This window comes from Leuresthes tenuis, unplaced genomic scaffold, assembly GCF_036924035.1.
Source record: "Leuresthes tenuis unplaced genomic scaffold, fLeuTen1.0.hap1 SCAF_2, whole genome shotgun sequence".
In the NCBI taxonomy this organism is placed as follows: domain Eukaryota; kingdom Metazoa; phylum Chordata; class Actinopteri; order Atheriniformes; family Atherinopsidae; genus Leuresthes; species Leuresthes tenuis.
Window position 1 is genome coordinate 40,198,886 of NW_027325356.1, and position 18,582 is coordinate 40,217,467.

Here is an 18,582-nt window from a genome sequence, read left to right on the forward strand (position 1 = left end):
GTCCACCCTCCGTGTCAAGCCGCATTAATCTGTTTCACCCTCCACCATCGGATTACCTGTCAGCCGTGCCCCGCCGACAACTCAAAGCTGACAACACAGCCCAAACCCCCTCCTCCTGCTTGGATTTCACCTGGACTAAAAGTAAGAACAAATGTTTCACTCTTCGCCATATCCCTGGAACCTGGAACAAACATCTAGTCTTTTTCCTCTCCCTGCAGTTTCCCAGCACCTCGGAATTCAGATTTCACATTGCATATCCACTGGCTGTCAATAAATCCTTTCTTGCAAATCCCGTCTGCTGTTGAGTCCTTGTGCCTTTTCAGGCGGCTTCAGCCGTGCAGTGAACTAAATGTATTAAAGATGCAATGAAATTTTTATTTATTTTTTTTTTAGAAAGGAGTAAAAAATTATTAATGCAGTCGCAAACAGAGTTTTAGAATTTGATTGAAAGCAGCAGACCTACAGTTCTGTTGGTTTAACACGCCGCATAAAAACTGAAAGCAGCTTCTTTGTTTAGTTTTCACTCCGAACGCAGAAGACAAGCCTGTTCCAAATGACCTAAGATGCTTGGAAAGCTGATTAGTGTACCACAAGATCTAAAATTTATCTTTGCTTTCGAAACCATATCCTGTATCTGAAAATCAACACTGATTAATTTTGAAGCTAGATTACAGACTTCAGAACCACTTTCTAACTTTTGGTCTCTTGTAAAGGTTCCAACAGTTCAGGAATGGTGGCAGTGATGAAGTATGAGACAGTTTCCTGAAAGGGAAAGTTGTAACCGTGGTTAAACTACAATCATCACAATGTGTTTTTATTTGGGGTCAAAGTTCTGTTTGCTGTAATTCAAACTTAATCTTTAATTCTGTTAGTAGTGGTGCAGCTGGTCCTGCCCTCTAGTCAGCTGGTGCTGGTGAAGTTCTATTATTTTGTGCTACCATTTAAAGGTTTGCTGTGACACTAGCAGTTTGTCATTTGAGAGTTTTGTCTTGTGCATGGTTTCTATTTTCTACTGAAGGCATATGCAGTATACGGGTTATACTCATGCTGAATGAACTCATGCTGAAGTTTGGTTATAGGTGTCACACAATGTGTTTAAGTTAGCACTGTCGCCTCACTCGAGTTCCTGGTTCAAAAACATGCATGTCGGGTTAAGTGGTGACACTAGGAGCAAGGTTGAGTGTGGATGGTTGTAGTCTCATTTGTCTCCGTGTGGCCCTGGGATGGACTGGCACCTGTCCAGGGTGTACTCTGCAGCTTGCCCAATGACAGCTGGGATAGGATCCAGCCCCCATGCAACCCTGAATTGGATTAAGCCGGTATAGAAATGTGATGGATTAAGAGACGATGCGTTTAGAAAGAAAAAGTGTCGCGCCAGCCCTGTGTTCATGGTCACGACCACGTAGCGCGTGCTTGTCCTGAGACCCCCGAGACGTTGACTGTGAGGGGTGGCAACACCCATTCCGAAATCCCGCCATTCCGACATCCCGCCATTCCGACATCCCGCTATTCCGACATCCCGCTATTCCGACATTCAAACGTCCCACCATTCCGATAAGGCTTTCCGTATAAGGAAATGTGCGTTACTCAACAGGTGAGTCCCTTCTTTCTGTTCATGCATTTTACATGTTTTAACACATGTTTACAGATAAGCGTTATCAAAAACACAAAGTCTGGGCAACTGGAGGAGGAGAAGCAGACAGTGGTGGTTTTCAATCACACACTCCAATGCCACTTGTTTCAACTTCCGAAAATTTAATCCAGGAAAAAAAAGGCTTACAAACATGGACCGAAACGGCTCCATAACACGCACAAGAATCCAAAAGAAACGAAAGTTAACTAAAAGAAAGCAAACAAACAGCATGAAGTGGTCAAAATTGGTTTTACGCATGCCTATGTGCGTCTGGCACATGCGTCTTCGGGCTCTCCCACGTTGGTTTGTGGATGAAAGCTATATGTTCAGCTGTAATGTCATGTAAAAACAATCTCTACATGACATTTACTCCCAGGTGTGACCAGTTAGGTCCTTAAGATATCAACAGGCTGTATATAAAGCCTTGCGCAACGGCTGTGTGTTTGTTTCAAATGCGCAAAGCCCATCCGCGCTTCCCATAATTGGAGCGAGTACTCATAAATCACGTGAATAACATGAATAAATGTTTTTACTGCATTTTGTTGTGTTTTACACGTTCTATGCTGTCATTTCTCTCTTCTCCTATTGGCAAGGCAAGACAGAGTGCTCGCAACTGTGTCCTGTGCAGTAGCCGTGATATCTGTTATTGCAATTATTACTTTTGCATATGATGACAGCGTGCAAAAGACGCATGGGCTCTGTGGAGAGCTCCGCTCCAGCTGGCTGCTGTTACAGCTCACCGACACTGTATTTCTGCTTAATCAGTTTCAGTCTCGCCAGAGTTACATTAATATCTGTATTTTTATATTTGAAATTTCAGGGGATTTTGATAATAGATTATTAAAGTTTGTTTGCGAGGCTGTGGCCTTTGCATGTGCAGAGTTTGTGCGCCAAACTTTAGGGCGTATTTGCGCCGGCATATCATTAGTGCAAAATGTTTTGGGTAAAAAATAGGCTATTAAAAGGAACTGTCGGAATGGCGGTATGTTTAAAAAAAAAAAAAACATACCGCCATTCCGACCATAGAAGGAAAAAAGTGTCGGAATGACGGGACGTTTGATAAAAAAATTAAGTGTCGCCATTCCGACAATTGGAGGCCAATGTCGGAATGGCGAGATGTCGGAATGGCAGCATGTAACCGACTGTGAGTGCTGTTCGTTGAGTGAGCTGAACCTGGGTATGAAACATGATGTAAACCTCATTAATTAATCCCCGCATGTTGTATTGATAACTATCTTGTTATTAGGAGAGCTTTGAGTAGTTGAGAGCGGAGCTGCTTCAGTCCTGCAAGGCCTCTGTTGGTAAGAGCATTGCTACATGCTAACAGGCTAGGCCTCGTTGTTAGCTTGTTGAAGTTAGCTCAGATGAACATGCTACTTACTGAGATACTTTTGTAAAACCAATCGGAGTTACATGAATGTTTCCTAATGTTTTATCCCACCGTGGTACTATTGTATCATTGTGGTATGTGGAAAAAAAGACTTCAGAAAGATTGCTAGCGACCACGCTAGTCGCGGGCAGCACTGTTAAGCGAGCTCAGGTATGGTTACATGCTGCCATTCCGACATCTCGCCATTCCGACATGGGTCTCCAATTGTCGGAATGGCGACACTTAATTTTTTATCAAACGTCCCGCCATTCCGACACTTTTTTCCTCCTATGGTCGGAATGGCGGTATGTTTTTTTTTTTTTTTAACATACCGCCATTCCGACAGTTCCTTTTAATAGCCTATTTTTTACCCAAAACATTTTGCACTAATGATATGCCGGCGCAAATACGCCCTAAAGTTTGGCGCACAAGCTCTGCACATACAGAGGCCACAGCCTCGCAAACAAACTTTAATAATCTATTATCAAAATCCCCTGAATTTCAAATATAAAAATACAGATATTAATGTAACTCTGGCGAGACTGAAACTGATTAAGCAGAAATACAGTGTCAGTGACCTGTCACAGCAGACAGCTGGAGCGGAGCTCTCCACAGAGCCCATGAGTCTTTTGCATGCTGTCATCATATGCAAAAGTAATAATTGCAATTACAGATCACGGCTACTGCACAGGACACAGTTGCGAGCACTCTGCCTTGCCTTGCCAATAGGAGAAGAGAGAAATGACAGCATAGAATGTATAAAACACAACAAAATGCAGTAAAAACGTTTATTCGTGTTATTCACGTGATTTATGAATACTCGCTCCAATTTTGGGAAGCGCGGATGGGCTTTGCGCATTTGGCACAAACACACAGCCTTTTATACAGCCTGTTGATATCTTAAGGACCTAACTGGTCACACCTGGGAGTAAATGTCATGTAGAGATTGTTTTTACATGACATTGCAGCTGAATATATAGCTTTCATCCACAAACCAACGTGGGAGAGCCCGAAGACGCATGTGCCAGACGCACATAGGCATGCGTAAAACCAATTTTGACTACTTCATGCTGTTTATTTGCTTTCTTTTAGTTAACTTTCGTTTCTTTTGGATTCTTGTGCGTGTTATGGAGCCGTTTCGGTCCAGGTTTGTAAGCCTTTTTTTTCCTGGATTAAATTTTCGGAAGTTGAAACAAATGGCATTGGAGTGTGTGATTGAAAACACCGTGGACTGCTTCTCCTCCTCCAGTTGCCCAGACTTTGTGTTTTTAATAACGCTTGTCTATAAACATGTGTTAAACATAGAAATTGCATGAACAGAAAGAAGGGACTCACCTGTTGAGTAACACACATTTCCTTATGTCGGAATAGCGGGATGTCGGAATGGCGGGATTTCGGAATGGGTGTTGCCACCCCTCAGGGTTATACTTTGGTGTTCAATATAGTTGATGTGTGGCTGGTTAACTGCCATGCCACTACCGTATTTAATGAGAGACAGAGATGGAATATGGTGTCGGGTTGTAATAATATTGTTCTCATATACTTTACTGTATACATAATGTAATAATTTCATGTTGATTAAACAGGAGCGAGCTGATAGTTAATTTTTCAGTTAAAAAGATAAATATTGAATCTCTAAAAATATAAATACTGCTAATAGAGATAAATAAGTCTTTATGTTAAATACAAGTTTATGATGAATAATTGTGTTAAAATAGTCTTGCTGTAATTTACTGTAAATCCCCATTTACAATGATTGGAACAATGTACTGCTTCTGCAGAGAATCACAGTAGGGGTAGGAGAAAGTCATGTGATAAATATGGATAATTGAAATGTATTTTCTGCACAATGCGTGTAGATTTTTTTATTTTTTGGTTGCTGGATCAGAGATTGATCGGTATTCTGAAACTTCAGTGGTTCAGCGGTGAGCCAGGTGATCGACAGCGGACTGAGATCGGGATCCACTCCGAAGACCAAAGACATCTACTCACTTCCGTTTGACACAGATAAGAAAGTTCACCACAAAACCTACCAGGGCAGCAGAACGAACCCACAACACAGGGTTGAACCCTATCTTCTGATAGAGAAGAAAGGACACTTTCGTTGAACTTTATTTTATTTTATTTGAAGGAGCTCTATTTTTTCATTTCTTTTTTTTAATTCCATGCACTGTAAAATAATAATTGGTTGTGAGGCAATAAAAGATTACTGTTTAACTTCCAGTCAAAGTTCAGCTTTCTGAACTTGGGGGAAATGTGGTCTGCTTTCTTCCATTAAGGTTAAAGGTGCTACATACACAAAGCTGGGAGTATGGTCTTCTACCTGAGTGACTCCTTTCAATTTAACAAACATTTTTACTAATGTTGAACGCTGTTGAAATGAGAATCTTTGTCATTGTATTGCTGTATGCCCTGCTGCAAGACAGTTCAACTCAACAAATGACCCAGGTCACACAGGGCAGAACTTCAGCGTTTAGGATCAGGCTGCTGAGTAGATAAGTCTTGATATGACCTAGACCAGGTCTGTTTACAACAGGCCATGGTTCAGGTTAGAGAGTGAAGTTTTACTCTGCAGAGCTGTTTCTCAGAATAACTGCCTGAACACAACTCAGATTTTATTGGAAAGCAACATGTTTACTTTAAAATCACAGTCAGCTTTAGATATTGCTCTACATTGTGTCTGTACCCATAACAACAAACTTCAAATGAACAGAATCCACCATGAAGTCTAAGGCCTCTGTCATTTTCTTTCTGGACTGTAGAGTTTTCATAGGCAGAATATAGGATATCAGCTTCAACTTCACAGGCCCTGTCATTACCTGAGGCTGCCATGCAAAGCTCCTGTTGTAAAGTTAGGAGCTGCTGAGTTGAAGTGCACTACCTTTGTGTCCCTACTCAGTGATATGCAAACAGTGACAGATGAACAGACATGATGGGTTATGGACTTGCTTTCATTTCTGAGGAAGTTGAGTAATGTCATCCTAAGATGATATTGATCTTCCATTTATCCAAGCTCTCCATTTTGTGCCAACACCATCAGAAAATCATCGTTAACTTCCAAAGAATATTTCTCAATGTGAGATCGTAAAGAACTCTGGTCTCTCAAAACATTGAAACACTGGTGGGAATTTCTTAAAATAACAAAGTCCTCACTTGTCCCATGTAAGCTTACACCCATCTGGAACAATCCTGACATACTGCAAAACAAAAAAATGCTAAACTTTACTCTGTGGAAGATCAAAGGAATCAAACATCTGGAACATATAATCCAAAATGGAAATTTTATTTCATTTGATGAGCTCATATCACAACACGAGATAGGCAGCAATAAATTCCTAGAATATCAACAACTTAAGTCTATAATAACAAAGAAATATATCCTCCACCAACCAGACTTACAACTCCCGACTAGGGTAGCAGAATTTCTAAGCATCTGCACCCCAAAACTACTATCAAAAATATATAAATTATTGTCTAAAATAGATAACACAATGTCTCTTCCATCCTCAAAATAGGAGGCAGATTTATCCATCAGTTCTAGTCATAGCTTCTGGCCACAAATATGTTTGAACACCTTCAGAATGACTCAGAATCCTAATTTACAACTCATACAATACAAAATCCTTCATAGAACACACTATACAGGACAAAGGATGTTCAGGATGGGTCTAACACACTCAAACATCTGCTCACATTGCACAGATAACACACCTGATGATTATGCACACGCTTTGTGGTTCTGTGCGCCTGTCCAGAAGTTCTGGCTTGAAGTCTGTGAGGACCTATCAACATGGCTAAAGTGTAGCATCCCTGCATGCCCCACACTGTGCATACTGGGTGACTTAGACAACATCAACATGGAAATTAACTCAGCACACATGGTTCTCACAGTGTTATGTATCGCAAAGAAAACTATTCTCATGAACTGGAAAGCGAAGAACAATCTGTGTATTAACCAGTTTAGAAATTTTCTTTTAGACTATATTAGCATGGAAACAATGTCTGCCTCCTCAAAACATCAATTGGCTGAATTTCATTCTCTCTGGTCCCCTCTGATTAGCTTTATCACATAGTGGTGGTGGTGGGTTGCTGTCCCGTCGCTCTGGGCGGTTGGGTGTGTGCTGGGGGGGGGCTGTGTGGCTTCGGGCGTCTGGTGGTCTCTCGGGTTGTGGGGACCGGGTTGGTCATTGCTGGGGGGGACTGTGTGTCGGGCTTGGAGGGCAGTTTTGGGGGCTTGCGGGTGGGACTGTCTTGCGGTGTGGGGCGGGGTCCCTTAGGGGCCTTGGGGTGGTGGCTGCTGGCTCTGTGCCGGGTGGCCGGGCCGCTCTGGCGTGGGTGGTGGTGCTGGGCCTGGGCCCTGGTGGTGGGTCTCAGGCCCGGGCTGCTGCGACTGGTGTGACCGGGTGGTTTGTCTGTTTGTTTTTTGTTGTTGTTTTTTTTTTTTTTTGTAGAGGTCCTCCGGGGTGGGGTTGGGTTGAGTGGGGTGGGGCGGGATGGGTACCTTCTGGGGGTACAGTAGCTCCCGGAATATGGTCGCTGCAGGCCCCGAGCCTGGTGGACATCAGCCCCTCCTGCCCTGGGTTGGCTCCCAGGTAGCGGGGATGCCTAATGCAGCCAGTCCCTGAGAGTAGCTCCCCCGGTGTATATCCCCATACCCCTCTCCCTTCTGGCTCCTGTACACAGCACACACTCACACATGAAGGGTTTTGGGGGCGTGTGTGTTCGGTGGGGTGTAGTGGATGGGGCCATGTAGGTGGTCCCCTTGGCTGCACTCTGCAGTTCCCCGCCCCTGTTTTAATTACACCTTAGACATTACTACTTATCAAACACACTCACACACACACATTAGGTCTTGGGGGGTGGTTACACAGAGTGGCATCTGGTGGGCGGGGCTCTTTGGGTATGTAGGCTGCCCAGAGGGCCGCGCTCCCAGTTCTACAAGTTTGGCTGCCCCTCAATTTTAATCGCTCACTATTAGAAAATGTTGAAGAGCCAGAAGGGTGAGGGGAGGGGTCTTCTTCCCACACCCCTGTTTCCTGGTTGCTGCTCGGGGCAGGAGGGGCCAAGAGGATTAATTAATTGTTCTGCTGGTTCGGGGTCTGTGGTGGCTGGGGGGCAGCTGGCCCCCTGGTGTGCCCGCTGCACTACACCCCAGCGGAGTCGAGGGAGGTAGGATGTGTGGATGTATGGGACCTGAAAGTGTGTGTGGTAATGATTGGGCCTGGATCTGGGACTTGCTGTCGCCTGGCCTGCCTGTGCTTCTCCCGATGGGGGGGCGGCGTTGCCTCTCCCCGCTGCTCGCGACTTCACCCACCTGCGGGCACGTCTTGACTCCCAGGGCACTTGGCCAGGGGCGCTGGGGCAGGCGCTGACCCACTGTGTGGCTGTCTGTCTGTGTGGCATTGATGAGAGAGTCGGTGTGATGAAGTGGATGATCTGAGTTCTTCAGTGTCCAACCTGGCTCCATTCACAGAGCCAGCTCTCCTAACTAATATGTCCCGTCTCCTTTCATCCTTGGGTCTAATGCTGCCTCCTAACATGTTGATAACATAACCAGTCTTTCAGAATGCTCTCAAGATGTTTTCTGTAGGCTGGGCATTGGTGAATGAAGGTTTTTCAGTACATGAATAAAAAACTGGTTATGTTATCAACATGTTAGAAGGCAGCATCAGACACAAGGTGGTGATGGTGCTTATAAGGTGTTGGACGGCTGAGTCTGAGGATAGACAGAATACCCACTACACCCCTGCCTGCAGGAACTATGCCACAGTAACGACCAGCAACCAGTTAGACGGATAGAACAGAATCACGCACTCGTTACTTCTGTGACTTTACAGCAAGTCAACATGATGTACGTACATGACACTGAAAGCTGTTCAATATAATGTGGTTGAGTTGAACAATAATCTATGTGCTCAGGCTCCAGGAGTTTACTCAGGGCTGCATCTGCATGTGTGGCCCGGTTCAACCGAGTCTACTCTGGACCAGAGCTGAAGCAAGCATGGAAACCTGCTATTGGTCACCTTGTGTTTTTATCAGCAACATAGAAATGTGTTGGACTGAAAATTACATTGAGCTCATCTTATGTCTCGTTTTTGTGCCTTCAAATCTTTTTTCTTCAAAAATGATGTCAGTAAAGCATTTTGAAGGACGCATCACTTCCTAAAATGCACCTGGAATAGAGAGGACGCTGAAGGAAGAGCACAGGCGTATCTTCTGTGGAGGCCTTTACTGCATCCATGAACTCCAAAGCGAGTGGGACCTGTTAAAGCCATTATGTAAACTGAATAAAAAGAAGAATCTGACTTACGCTCAACGTTACGTCCACACACAAGGAATGTGCCTCCAGCTGTTGGTCTCAGTCTCAATGCACACTTCATATTAATGAGTTACAGTTCACAAGAAATACACCATCAACATACAAATCACACACAGAAACACTATTTAATGCAATGATTAATACCCATCAGTATGCTTTTTACAATCTCCGTAAAGGTAAAATAAAGTAAAGCCAGAAGACAAACCGACTCCCAGCAAGCTTCCAGCCATCTGGAGTGGTGGTGCAGCCCCAGACCTGCCTGAGTCTGCTGGGAAGGGACTTTTAGTTGCTGAATCTGTCATGTCGGGCTTCAGAACTTGTATTTGATGTTTGAGTGAAGTATCAGTATCAGACAGTGATATGGAGAGGGAAGAAGGTGTGCAGGGCTTTTTAGCAAAGGCTTGAGGCTTGAAGAAGTTGTAGAATTTAGCTTTTTGTTCTGCCTGCTTCGTCATTCCTGAGAGAAAACTAAGGTGTTCCAGTGATTTTCCCAGCTGGCCTTACTGTTTGCTGCAGTGGTTCCTGTCCTGCAGTTACTAACAGCTGCAGTGGCAGGCTGTGCTATCCCACTTACCACAGGAAGTGCTTCCTCTGCTTGGCTTCTCTGAAGATCAAGTTGATGTTCCACTCCCACTTCAGGTAATTATGGATTTCAGAAAAATTAAGGTCTGTGTAGCCAACAAGCAGCTGTTGGATATGACAGGAAGTGCTGACTAATGTTTTGCTTGTGACAAACAGTTTATATTCTTTTGAAAGAAAATTGTTTTAATGCTACATATGTGCCAGACATCATTACAGTAACTCATCTTATCTTGGCTCTCTCCCTCACCTGCTCTGCTTGCATCTCTGGTGGGAATGACTAAGACGTGAGTTGGGGAGTCAATGATGTACAAACTGAAAAAATTCAATAATGGATATCCATGTAATGTTGATGGTGACGCATTACCAAAATGAATACTTAAAAATAAGACACATTTTCTGCCACTGCTTTGTCATTTAATTTGAAACAAGAGGCCAACACAGAAGGCCTTAGCTTTAAAAACTAAACAGACCAAAAGTACATGTATTCCAATCTGCTGTACAGCTGCACTGTGTGTACTGAAAATAAGCTGAACCCTAATGAAGGGATATTTACACGTCAAACACATCAGGGGGAAGGTAGTCCTCATACCAAAAGATAAAGCTCTACTCTACACAGAAGCAAAACAGCAACAAAAACAAACGCAAATGTCAATTTCTGTTTCCTTTTAATTACAGTAAGCCTTCTCCAACATTTTGACTGCGACTGGACCAGAATACATGGGCAAACAAACAATGCTTCTCAACGAAGACACTGATGGTGATTTAATTCTACTCAAAATTCAGTCAAACTGCAGCTCAAAGTTCCCAGTGCTATATGAAGCAGTGAGGACTTTCATTTCAAACAGAGGCAGGTTCACACCAGCAGGTGTAAAGTGTTAAAGAAGCCTCCTGATCGGGAAACTGTCTCTGCTGAATCTTATGAGCTGTAGCTAACTAGCCAATGAAGCTAATCAGCTATCTGAAAACACTACAACTGCACCTGCAGGGAGCTCCTCAGCTTAGCCAGCCAACATCAGTTCAGATGAGAGCAGATAAATCCAGTCTTCACCTATGTGTTTTTATTGTTTTGTCTTGATTTACCTACAGGTTCAATGTACACGTGATACCGGATGTAACAGAGTGTCAGAGCTCTGTGCAGCCACATGACCGGCAGGTCTGATGGCTAATGCAGTCCTCTCTGCTCTGAACTGCAGTGACAGGTTTTTCTTATTCTTCACACCAGTCCTTTCATACAACCTGCTCTTCTTATCAACTGAGCATTGTGTAGCCTGTGGAAGAAATAATGTGTAAAACAAGAAAAAGCCTCGTTAACAAAGATCAGAACATGGCTGTAGTATCTGTGAGTCAAGGTCTCCATTTTGTGCTGACCCTGCTCTGTCGTACACCCCCAGACTGACTGATGGGACTGAACAGCATGTTTGTACATAAAGAGATGAGCTCTGCTGTTCGGAAGGAGCTCCCACTGAGCATCAGTCGTCCTCACATCCTGAAACTTTCCTGTAGTTCTTCCTCTTCGTCTTCCTGAGGGAAGTGAAGCCAAGACTGGAGTCCTCTATCATCTTCTGCTCTTGCACTTGTTTCTTCTTCTCTGCTGGACCCACAGCTCCACTCATATCGTTCTCCTCATCTTTCTCTTCTTCATCTGTCTTTTCTACAAATTGTTCAGTTCTTCCTCCAGCCTTCTCTCTTTCTCTGCCTTCCTCGTCCTGCTCTGCCAGGTGACTGAGGTGCAACTCCTTCTCCTTTCCCTGCTGATCAGGTGACATCTGCTCAGCTAACTGTTCCTTCAACAGTTTCTTGGGTCTGGAGAAGACCACCCTATGCTGGATGTCACAGGGGGAATCGTGTTTTCTCTCCTTCTGCAGACTGGACAGAAACTGATGAGCCTCCCTTCTGTTGTCCTGATCGCTGCTCTCAGGCACATCTTCCAGACTGTAGTGAGTCCAGCGTTCAGGGTGCACCAAGTAATCTGGGACTCCTCTCTTCTTTGGTGGTGTGGGACAGGTGGCTGGAGGGTGACTCCTCTTCTGGCTTTCTGTAGCACTCCCCTGCTTCAGACAGGAGACAGGCTGCCTCTCAACACTGTCCAGGCAGTCAAAGATGCTGTGACTGCGGTGTGAGAAGGCTGAGCTCCCTCCACTCAGGATGAATGGACTCTGAGCTGTGGGAGCAGCTGGGGCACAGACCTCAGCCTCGCCGTCATCATCACTGTGATCCAGTTCAGGGTCAAATGGAGCTCTGCTGGGCTGTTCTTCAGGCTCCGATTCATCACTGGCTGACAGCTCATCCACATCATCGCTGTTTAACATCTCACCGTGGTCTCCGATGCGTCTCTGATCAGACATCTCCAAAACTTGACTGCAGCTCAGCTCAATTAGAAACCTGACGAGAGACAAAGGAGGAAGTCAAAACTGCAGCAGTGACACGGTGTTCATAAAGATGCATCCAGAGCACAGCAGCTGCAGACATCAAGTCCAAAATGATTCTAGTTAAACCGTCCGTGTACACTGTGGAAATGATACATTTAAACAAGGGATTTTGGATGTCTGAATAACCGGCTGAGCTCATCCGAAACTGAGATAACATTCAGCCTACATTTGTTAACATTGTAGTTTTACTGAAAATGGCAAACAATCAGAGGTGCAAAGGGCACTGCTGCCTCACAATGAGACCACTGCAGGTTCCACTGTCAGCTCGGGCCTTTCTGGTTGGAGTCTGCATGTTCTACCCATGCACAGATGAGTTCTCTGCAGGGACTCTGGATCGGGCAATTCTATACAAAGTTGCCCCCAAAATAGCTTGAATTGGTGGCCATCTTGGAAAAAATGGCAGCTATCGTGATTTTTGTGCGGCTAATGGGTTTCATAAAAAATAGTCCCAGAGGAGTTTGTGCCAATTTTGGTGATTCTTTCCAACCTCAGATACAAAAACAAAGTCAATAAGTGAACCCAGCAGCTTCAGCAGCAGTGAGTGAAAACTAAGTGAACCCCTCATCCAGCAGCTTCAGCAGCAGTGAGTGAAAACTAAGTGAACCCCTCATCCAGCAGCTTCAGCAGCAGTGAGTGAAAACTAAGTGAACCCCTCATCCAGCAGCTTCAGCAGCAGTGAGTGAAAACTAAGTGAACCCCTCATCCAGCAGCTTCAGCAGCAGTGAGTGAAAACTAAGCGAACCCCTGATCCAGCAGCTTCAGCAGCAGTGAGTATAAAACTAAGTGAACCCCTCATCCAGCAGCTTCAGCAGCAGTGAGTGAAAACTAAGTGAACCCCTCATCCAGCAGCTTCAGCAGCAGTGAGTGAAAACTAAGTGAACCCCTCATCCAGCAGCTTCAGCAGCAGTGAGTGAAAACTAAGTGAACCCCTCATCCAGCAGCTTCAGCAGCAGTGAGTGAAAACTAAGTGAACCCCTCATCCAGCAGCTTCAGCAGCAGTGAGTGAAAACTAAGCGAACCCCTGATCCAGCAGCTTCAGCAGCAGTGAGTATAAAACTAAGTGAACCCCTCATCCAGCAGCTTCAGGAGCAGTGAGTGAAAACTAAGTGAACCCCTCATCCAGCAGCTTCAGCAGCAGTGAGTGAAAACTAAGTGAACCCCTGATCCAGCAGCTTCAGCAGCAGTAAGTATAAAACTAAGTGAACCACTGATCCAGCAGCTTGCAGCTTCAGCAGCAGTGAGTGTAAAACTAAGTGAACCCCTGATCCAGCAGCTTCAGCAGCAGTGAGTGTAAAACTAAGTGAACCCCTGATCCAGCAGCTTCAGCAGCAGTGAGTGTAAAACTAAGTGAACCCCTGATCCAGCAGCTTGCAGCAGCAGTGAGTGTAAAACTAAGTGAACCCCTGATCCAGCAGCTTGCAGCAGCAGTGAGTGTAAAACTAAGTGAACCCCTGATCCAGCAGCTTGCAGCTTCAGCAGCAGTGAGTGTAAAACTAAGTGAACCCCTGATCCAGCAGCTTCAGCAGCAGTGAGCTGCAGTAATGGTTTCCTGTGGGACGTTATCAGTCTCTCTCATGGTTGTGGAGGAATCTCGGCCCTCTTCTCTCCAGCGCTGCTTCAGCTCATTGAGGTTTGCAGCTTTGGTTTCTGCACAGCTCTCTTAAGGTCCCACCACAGCATTTCAGTCAGGCTGAGGTCTGGACTCTGACTGGACCATTGCAACACCTTGATTCTTTTCTTTTTCCCACATTCTGCTGTAGATCTGCTGCTGTGTTTGGGATCTTTGTCCTGTTGATGAGCCAGTTTCAGCCCAGCTTTAGCTGTGGGACAGATGGCCTCACATTTGACTCTAGAATACTTTGGTATCCAGAGGAGTTCATGGTGGACTCAATGACTGCAAGGTGCCCAGGTCCTGTGGCTGCAGAACCAGCCCAGATCATCAGCCCTCCACCCCCGTGCTTGACAGCTGGTATGAGGTGTTTGTGCTGATCTGCTGTGTTTGGTTTCCTCCAAACGTGCTGCTGTGCATTAGGACCAAACATCTCCACTTTGCTCTGGTCTGTCCAAAGGACATTGTTCCAGAAGTCTTGTGCTTTGTTCAGATGCAGCTTTGCAAACCTAAGCTGTGCTGCCATGTTCTTTTTAGAGAGAAGAGGCTTTCTCCTGCAGCCCTTCCAAACAAGCCATCCTTGTTCAGTCTTTTTCTAACTGTGCTGTCATGACCTTTAACCTTTAACATGCTAACTGAGGCCTGTAGAGTCTGAGATGTAGCTCTTTTCACCTTGGGGTGAACTTGCTGGGACGTCCACTCCGGGAAAGATAAGACAGCTGTCCTGAATGTTTTCCACTTGTGAATAATCTTTCTCTCTGTAGAATGATGGACTCCAGATACACAGCTCAAAAAAATAAAAGGAACACCTAAACAATACAATGTAACTTAAGTCGATCACACTTCTGTGAAATCAGCCTGTATAGTTAGGAAGCAACACTGACTGTGACTCAATTTCACCTGCTGTTGTGCAAATGGAACAGACAACAGTGGCAATGAGAGGCAATTAGCAAGACAACCCCTATAAAGGAGTGATTCTGCAGGTGGTGACCACAGACCATTTCTCTGTTGTCATCCTTTCTGGCTGATGCTTTGGCCACCTTTGAATTTTGTCAGTGCTCTTACCCCGAGAGGTAGCCTGAGGCGGTGTCTACAACCAACAGAAGTTGCTCAGGTAGTGCAGCTCATCCAGGATGGCACATCAATACGAGCTGTGGCAAGAAGGTTTGCTGTGTCTCTCAGCACAGAGTCCAGAGCATGGAGGAGAAGCCAGGAGACAGGCCAGTACACCAGGAGATGTGGAGGGGGCCGTAGGAGGGCAACAACCCAGCAGCAGGACCGCTACCTCCTCCTCTGTGTAAGGAGGAACAGGGAGCACTGCCAGAGCCCTGCAAAATGTCCTCCAGCAGGCCACTAATATGCATGTTTCTGCTCAAACTGTCAGAAACAGACTCCATGAGGGTGGTATGAGGGCCCGACGTCCACAAGTGGGGCTTGTGCTTACGACCCAACACTGTGCAGGGCGATTGGCATTTGCCAGAGAACACCAAGATTGGCAGATTCACCATTGACACCATATGCTCTTCCCGGATGAGAGCAGGTTCACACTGAGCACATGTGACAGACGTGCCAGAGTCTGGAGATGCTGTGGAGAATGTTCTGCTGCCTGCAGCATCCTCCAGCAGGACTGGTTTGGCGGTGGGTCAGTAATGATGTGGGGAGGCATTTCTTGGGAGGGCCACACAGCCCTCCATGTGCTACTCAGAGGTACCCTGACTGCCATTAGGTACCGGGATGAGATCCTCAGACCCATTGTGAGACCATATGCTGGTGCAGTGGGCCCAGGGTTCCTTCTGATGCATGACAATGCTAGGCCTCATGTGGCTGAAGTGTGTCAGCAGTTCCTGCATGATGAAGGCATTGATGTTATGGACTGGCCTGTCCAGTCCCCAGACCTGAATCCAATCGAGCACATCTGGGACATCATGTCTCGTTCCATCCACCAACACCACAGACTGTCCAGGAGTTGACTGATACTTTTATACTCCAGGTGTGGGAGGAGATCCCTCAGGAGAGCATCCGCCTCCTCATCAGGAGCATGCCCAGAAGCTGTAGGGAGGTCCTACAGGCAGGTGGAGGCCACACACACCACTGAGCCTCATTTTGACTTGTCTTGAGGAATTTCCACTGAAGTTGGATTAGCCTGTAATGTGATTTTTTTCCACTTTGAGTTTGATTCCAAATCCAGACCTCCATGGGATATTCATTTGGATTTACAATGATTATTTTTATGTTATTTTGTTCTCAACGCATTCCACTATGTAATGAATAACGATTTTCAGCTGGAACGTTTCATTCATTGAGCTCTAGGATGTGTTATTTTAGTGTTCCCTTTATTTTTTTGAGCAGTGTAGTTTGGAAATGGCCTTGTAACCCTTCCCAGATTGATGGGCAGCAACAATTGCTTCTCTAAGATCATCGTGTTAACACACACCTGAATGCTGCAGAGCAGCAAACTGACAAACTTTCTGCTTTTGTAGAGCTGCTCACACTGACTGATGATCAATTAATCAGAGCATTGATCAGCAGCTCCTGGCTGCTACTTACCTTTTAAATTCCTGTGGAAGCAGTAAGGGTTCACTTAGTTTTACACATACTGATTCTGCATATTATCATAGGTTTTGTTCAATAAATAGCACAACGTAATTTATGTCAAGTGTTGTATTTGCCTCATTTTAAGACCTAGTAAGAACCAGATTATTATTATTATCACATATCATCTTTATTATGACATCCAAATGCCTTTTAAGCCTTAAAGTGTGTACTTTTTTCCACACGACTGTAGGCAGCTGTGCTCATCACAGAAAGAGTGCAGAGAAATACTTTGAATCGGAGTGACTTCTGTCCTGGAGACTGGCCTCTTCTGTAAAAGCTAAAAGCTCTTGATGTGGTTGCAGCGTCTCTGGGTAACATAAACACAGATTTCATTGATATGAAGTTGAAGACATAGGCATCTTTAGGACTGGGCATCCTACAAGCAAGCCTGTTACATTTTGGGGTTTCTTAAATTCTAAATTGTGTGCAAAGTTAAGAGCTAATTGGGCAGACATCATGGAAAAGAAGACTTATTTCAAGGCACACTGCTGATGTGATCAAATAACCGGTAAGTGTGCCACGCCATAGAAATGAGAAAGGAGAGAGAGACTGACACTAATGCAGCTCAAACAGATGACAACTAAGAGGTGACGGAGACTGACACTTAATTATATTATTGTACATATTTCAAATTGCCAGGTATAGTAACTGTAGAGTATGCATGCATACTGTTTTTTGGCCTGCAGACTCAGTGGTTCTTTATACAACTCCACTACACTCTAACAGTTGGGTGATCAATCTGAAGGGTAAGATGAGAATTTAAACCATCCTCAAGCTGAAGGGATCTGTGGACATGTTGCAGCACAAAGGAAAGGAAAGCAACACTTATGAGAGCTTTAACGCAATCTTTTAGTTTACACTTAGATTTATTAAATCCATTGACAAGTATTTCCTTTTAGGTGATAGAAATATATTGTGAATTTATTGGTGGAAACAAATAAAAGATACATTCATGTGCTCCAAAATTAATTAGTGGATGTTTACATTTCACTGCCATAGTTTTAGGTACTTTTCTGATTTAACAGTGAGTCATTTCAAACACATTGTCAGTAAATATCATGGCATGGTTAGGTAACATCTAAATAATCCAGCTACCGTTTACATGCAACATCTGTCAATACTGAAGGTGAAATTTACAAAGTCCCAAAATATTCAGAGTCACACTGTTTTAGATGCCCTTTACTGACTTTTTGGTAATCTGTTCCAAGTCACCATCATACTCACCCAGTCTTCTCTAAACAAGAGATCACTAAACCTGATGAAAGCTCACGTTAACAGGTTCGGGCTACTTCTCATTCGAAGTGCCACAACATGGCCTTTTAGTTGGGCTGTGTACCAACAAAGACATACTGTACATATAATATATACAATAATTTACTACAGAGGAAAACAAACAGGTTATCGGCTGATGAGAGAAACTCCTACTGTCCCATTCAACTTTCAGCTAATGTTTGTGATGTTATTACCTGTCCAATGTTAACAGTACATTGTTGTTTAATATCAGATATGTATTTATTCGACTTATCTTCAAAGTCATACAATATAAGAAGACTAGAATGAACGCTTCCTTAAAAAGTTATAAAAATCTAAACCATTCCGCTGTGGGGAGCCAAACAATTCCCATCATGCCCTGGGGCCGCGCAGTCGGGTCGTGGCGCCAGCAACTTACTGTATTAACATTATTACAATTAACATTAGTTAGCAGGCTGATGCTATCTGGCTGGCTGATGTACCTGCAGCCGTAAAAATGAGCTGTTATAAACCTACACAACACGAAGGAAACGTTACAGCTTATTTGTACACACTACTAACAAAAATATATATATTTGGATCTTTATATTATTTCTCAATAATTTACCTGAGTGCCAGCTTTACGATCCCAACCGTAGTAGTTAACCAGCCAAATATTGTCTTCTTCTACGGCTTCGGGTATCTTCATTGTATTGCTGCCTCCTAGCGGCCGGTTACCTGGTAAGTCTACAACAGGACGTGCTTTCCAGTTTGACCTAACACAATTTCACTACGTTCATTTGAACGCCCGTATTC

General features: G+C 44.5%; 1 protein-coding gene across 1 annotated transcript; it reads right to left on the minus strand.

Annotated features, from left to right (window-relative positions):
* Positions 1-10,137: 10,137 nt before the first annotated feature.
* Positions 10,138-18,499, minus strand: tssc4 (tumor suppressing subtransferable candidate 4). The gene is made up of 2 exons (XM_072381090.1): positions 18,395-18,499; positions 10,138-12,285 (listed from the first exon to the last, which is right to left on the minus strand). Exon 2 carries the CDS (start codon positions 12,246-12,248, stop codon positions 11,373-11,375), a length of 876 nt encoding a protein of 291 aa, XP_072237191.1. The 5' UTR covers positions 12,249-12,285; positions 18,395-18,499; the 3' UTR covers positions 10,138-11,372.
* Positions 18,500-18,582: the final 83 nt, after the last annotated feature.

Coding starts and splice junctions, on each gene's coding strand:
- tssc4 (XM_072381090.1), bottom strand. CDS start 12,248: ATGTCTGATCAGAGACGCATCGGAGACCACGGTGAGATGTTAAACAGC.